The sequence below is a fragment of the Salvelinus sp. IW2-2015 genome, unplaced genomic scaffold (assembly GCF_002910315.2).
Source record: "Salvelinus sp. IW2-2015 unplaced genomic scaffold, ASM291031v2 Un_scaffold2814, whole genome shotgun sequence".
NCBI classification, from domain to species: domain Eukaryota; kingdom Metazoa; phylum Chordata; class Actinopteri; order Salmoniformes; family Salmonidae; genus Salvelinus; species Salvelinus sp. IW2-2015.
The window spans coordinates 95,693-100,478 of NW_019944114.1; the positions used below are offsets into that span (position 1 = coordinate 95,693).

The following is a 4,786-nucleotide window of genomic DNA, read 5'->3' on the forward strand; positions in this document are numbered from 1 at the left end:
CAGGGGATAGTTCTGCCTGGGGGGCTGTTTCTCCTCTAGAGAGAGACCCAGGGGATAGTTCTGGCTGGGAGGCTGTTTCTCCTCTAGAGAGAGACCCAGGGGATAGTTCTGCCTGGGGGGCTGCTGGGGGTAGTAGGTGATACCTGCCCCTCTGGAGGAGTCTGAGGCATCTAGTAGGGTCTGCAGGTACCCCCCTGGGGTCAGTGACACCCCTTCCTCCCTCTCCCCAGACGGTACAGCTTGGTCAGAGGAGCAAGAGGAGGAGATGCAGGAGGAGGTGATGCAGTCAGAAGAGATGAGGACAGAGGCGCAGGAGGAGGAGGTGACGGAGTCAGAAGAGATGAGGACAGAGGCGCAGGAGGAGGAGGTGACGGAGTCAGAAGAGATGAGGACAGAGGCGCAGGAGGAGGAGGAGGTGAAGGGGAATGTCTGGTGGTTGGTGGGATCCAGGGAGGAGAAAGGGGGGCTGGGTGTGTTAGAGCTGATGTCTGCCACGCTGCCAGCAGGCTCCTGGTTGGTTAACGCCCCAGCATCAGCAACAGTACACGCATCCGCCGCTCCATTCATCACGCTCCCCCCCTCCGCTCTTCCACCTGCTCCTCCCTCTTTCATTGTCTTGTTACTGCTCAGCCTGGCTTGGCTCTTGAATTTCCTTATCCTCCCTGTTTTCCCTCCTCCCATCCTCCCCCCGTCCCTCTCCTCCCTCTCCTGAGTGCGGCTCCTCTTGGCTGTTCCGGTGTGTGTGATGTTCTGAAGTTCTAATGTCGCTCTTCCCCCTCCCCCCTCCTCTGTAGTAACAGCCTGATCAGAGACAGAGGAGGTAGAAGCCGAGTCCTGTGTTGCTGCTGATCCCTCCCCTGTCTGGGGGATCCTCTGTACACACAACCTGTTGGCTATCTTGTATTTCCGTTTGGGGTGCATGGAACTAAAGGGGCGGTGGGGGTGACGACGCCTGTTCAGATGCTGTTCATCTCTGGACGCCAGCCGCAGCTGCTCCTCCCGCTCCCTCCTCCTCTCCTGCCAGAAGTCTTTCAGTGGAGACAGAGAGGAGTAGTGGCTCTCCGCGGCGGCGTCCAGGCTCACGGCAGCGTCCCCGGCAGGGTCCAGCCTGCCCAGATTCACAGACATGTGTCTCTGTCCTTTGAAGCGGTTGATGATGATGTACTTGATGATGACTGGAGGCTCCTTCCGGGAGGATTTCCATCTCTTCTTGGGGTACCAGTCCACATCCTCCTCCCTCTGTCCCGCCGGAACCTTCTCTCTCTTCTCCGTGGCGATTCTCTCGGTCTTCTCGTGGCTGTCGATGGAGTCGACGTCATATAGGTAGTCGTCACTGTAGCGGACCTTCCGTTTGGAGCGCAGGCCGTAGTTCAGAGGGTTGGAGGGGCTGAGGAGTCTCCTGAAACCGCTGGGCGCACTTCCTCCTCCTCCTCCCCTCCTCTGGCCCGGCTGCGCCTCCTGCTGCGCCTCCTGCAGGGTGTCCGAGGAGGTGCAGGAGTCGCCGTCGCTGTACTCCGCGTCCTCCTCGACTGAGTTTCTGAACTCCAGCAGGTAGTTGACAGAGGAGGCGGAGGAGAGGGGTGAACCCTGGGACCCCTGAGACCCCACTAGGGGGCTAACACCTCCACCCTCCTCCCCCAGCACAAGGCTCAGCTCCTCAGCTTTACCCTCCTCCCCTGTCCTCCTCCCCCGTCCTCCTCCTCCTCCTCCTCCTCCTCCTCCTCCGTCCTCCCTCTTGGCACAGTTGACTAGGACAGAGGGGAAGAAGTTGAACTGTGTGTCGTCCTGCAGGACGTTGGTCTTCTCTCTCATGTTGTCCTGGAAGGACTCGTAGCGAATCTTTAGAGAGCACACGTCGCTGCTCAGAGCCGACTCCTCGTCGTCGTCGTCAAACAGGTTGTCAACGTCGTCCTCGGAGAACAGGTTGACTGACAGGTCGGTCTTAGAACACAGGTCCAGCAGCTCCATCTTGGACTCACTGATAAACGACTCGAAGTAACCCCAGTCCTGACCCGCATTGGCCAGAAGGACCTCCTCACCGCTGACCTTGTCTGATAGCAGCACCTCCTCCCCTTTCACTTTGTCCAATAAGAGGACCTCCTCTCTGTTCACCTTGTCCAATAGCAACACTTCCCCCCCTGGGACCTTGTCCAATAGCAACACTTCCCCCCCGTTGACCTTGTCCAATAGCAGCATTTCCTCCACATTCACTTTGTCCAATAGCAACACTTCCCCCCCGGGGACCTTGTCCAATAGCAACACTTCCCCCCCGTTGACCTTGTCCAATAGCAGCATTTCCTCCACATTCACTTTGTCCAATAGGAGGCCCTCATACAGATTCTTGGTCGTGGGATCCTCTGCCTCTGTCTTCTCTCCGTTGTCTCCTGTCTTGTCGTTAGCGGTAACGAGGGCGGTAGTGAGGGCGGTGGCGTGGCAGTTTTTGGTCATGGAGAAGCTGAGAAGCTGGTCTGACAGGAGCGGCTCCTCGAGGACCTCCGTGACCTCCCCAGCCTGACTCAGACATGGGATATTGATGCTGCTGATGTCAGAGATAGGGCAGGAAGTGGCCTCCAAGTCCTGGTGGCTTACCAGCCCCGCCTCGCGGTCAAGGTCAGGAGTCGTGGGGCTGGGGTCATGGATAGGGGCGGGGTCATGGATAGGGGCGGGGTCATGGATAGGGGTGGGGTCCCGGGTCTCAATGAAACACCCAAGGCAGGTGGGCGTGGCCTGTAGAAGACACTCCTCTGTCAGATAGGATACACCTCCCAACTCCATCATGGTGAGAGAGGGGGTGAGTGGTGAGGCAGGGGAAGGGGGGTAGACAAGAGCAGGGTCCAGGCAGGTGTGAGGCAGGGCTGGGGGAGGCAAGAGCAGGGTCCAGGCAGGTGTGAGGCAGGGCTGGGGCAGACAAGAGCAAGGTCCAGGCAGGTGTGAGGCAGGGCTGGGGAGGCAAGAGCAGGGTTCAGACAGGGTTCTGGCAGGGGCAGGGGGGAGGCAGGGCAGGTGGGAGGCAGGAGTCAGGCAGGGGCAGGGGGAGGCAGGGGCAAGGGCAGGGACTCAGAAATGCACGACTGCAGGGGCGGAGAGGGGAGAGAGGGAGCTGTGAGGAAAGACTGGGATCTGGGCCACTCTCTGCAGCAGGCGGAGGAAGAGGAGGAAGAGGGGAGGAGGATAGGATGGTAGAGATAAAGGGAGGACGGTAACATGGATGGCCCCGCCACACAGCCTCGGGTCTCCTCTCTGCTGACACTCCTGGGGGACAGAACAGAAACAACAGACTCAGAATCAGTAACCAGAAGGACACATCAGACAGAACAGAATCAACAGTCTCAGAATCAGTAACCAGAAGGACACATCAGACAGAACAGAATCAACAGTCTCAGAATCAGTAACCAGATGGACACATCAGACAGAACAGAATCAACAGGGAGACAACATGTATTCAGATAGATTCAGACAGAACAGAATCAACAGGGAGACAACATCAGCTCTCAGGCATCATCATGCCAGCCTGGTTGACTCAACCATCACTGTTACATCTGCAATCATCACCCAGCTGACAACAAATGTTCCCACTATTTTAAAGAACGCATTAGGTCATTAAATAAGATAGGAACGTTTCCAAGACACCATCCCCTTAATGTCAAATAGGTCTTAGCCAAAACGTGGTTAGCATGTTTTGAGAATTTAAGATATTAACGTTCAATAAAGGTTTCATGGGAAAGAGCATTCATGTGGCCAACATCCCACGTAACAGAAGATGGTGACCACCGTCCCAATAAGGGACATCTCTAGACATGCTTAATGGGCCATTGAGTTAGGAGGGAATGAAATGAAAGGACATTTAGTCAGCAGGAGATGAGGTGAGAGGATATTGAGTCAGGAGAAGATTAGATGAGATCAGAGGACATTGAGTCAGGGTGAGGTGAGATGACAGGACATTGACTCAGGAGGAGATGAGATGACATTGAGTCAGGAGGAGATGAGATGAGAGGATATTGAGTCAGGAGAAGATTAGATGAGATCAGAGGACATTGAGTCAGGAGGAGATGAGAGGCCATTAAGTCAGGAGGAGATGAGATGACAGGACATTGACTCAGGAGTAGTTGAGATGAGGGGATATTGAGTCAGGAGGAGATGAGATGAGAGGACATTGAGTCAGGAGGAGATGAGTGGACAATGATTCAGTAGGAGATGAGATGAGGGGATTTTGAGTCAGGAAGAGATGAGATTAGTGGACAATGAGACAGCAGCAGATGAGATGAGGGGATATTGAGTCAGGAAGAGATGAGATTAGTGGACAATGAGACAAGAGGGAATGAGATGAGAGGACATTGAGTCAGGAGGAGATGAGATGAGAGGACATTGAGTCAGGAGGAGATGAGGTCTGGAGGAGATGAGAGACATTGAGTCTGGAGGAGATGAGAGGACATTAAGTCAGGGTGAATATGAGAGGTCATTGAGTCAAGGGAGGGAAGCATGAGTGGGAGGGAGGGAGCAGGTTGAGGCAACAGCTAATTACCATAAACCATGTGTTCTGTCCCTGTAAGGTTCCTATAGGAGGAGGAGGGAACAGCTAATTACCATAAACCCATGTGTTTCTGTCTCCTGTAAGGTTCCTATAGGAGGAGGAGGGAACAGCTAATTACCATAAGGTTCCTATAGGTAACAACCACGAGAGAAACTAAATGAGGCTAAAAATAGAATAGTGGCTTTCCGTTTCCATGGTGATCTCTCTCTCTCTCTCCTCTGTGCTACTCTTGTGTGTACTTTATTGGTTTCGTGC

At 54.6% G+C, this 4,786-nt stretch overlaps 1 protein-coding gene across 1 annotated transcript in view; it reads right to left on the reverse strand.

The window, feature by feature from the left end:
- LOC112074783 (neurite extension and migration factor-like) overlaps positions 1-2,837 on the reverse strand; it is an 8,182-nt gene extending 5,345 nt beyond the window's left edge. The window contains 1 exon segment of the mRNA XM_070440673.1: positions 113-2,837. Coding sequence (XP_070296774.1) covers positions 113-2,778 — 2,666 coding nt within the window. The 5' untranslated portion in view covers positions 2,779-2,837.
- Between the last annotated feature and the right edge of the window lie 1,949 nt (positions 2,838-4,786).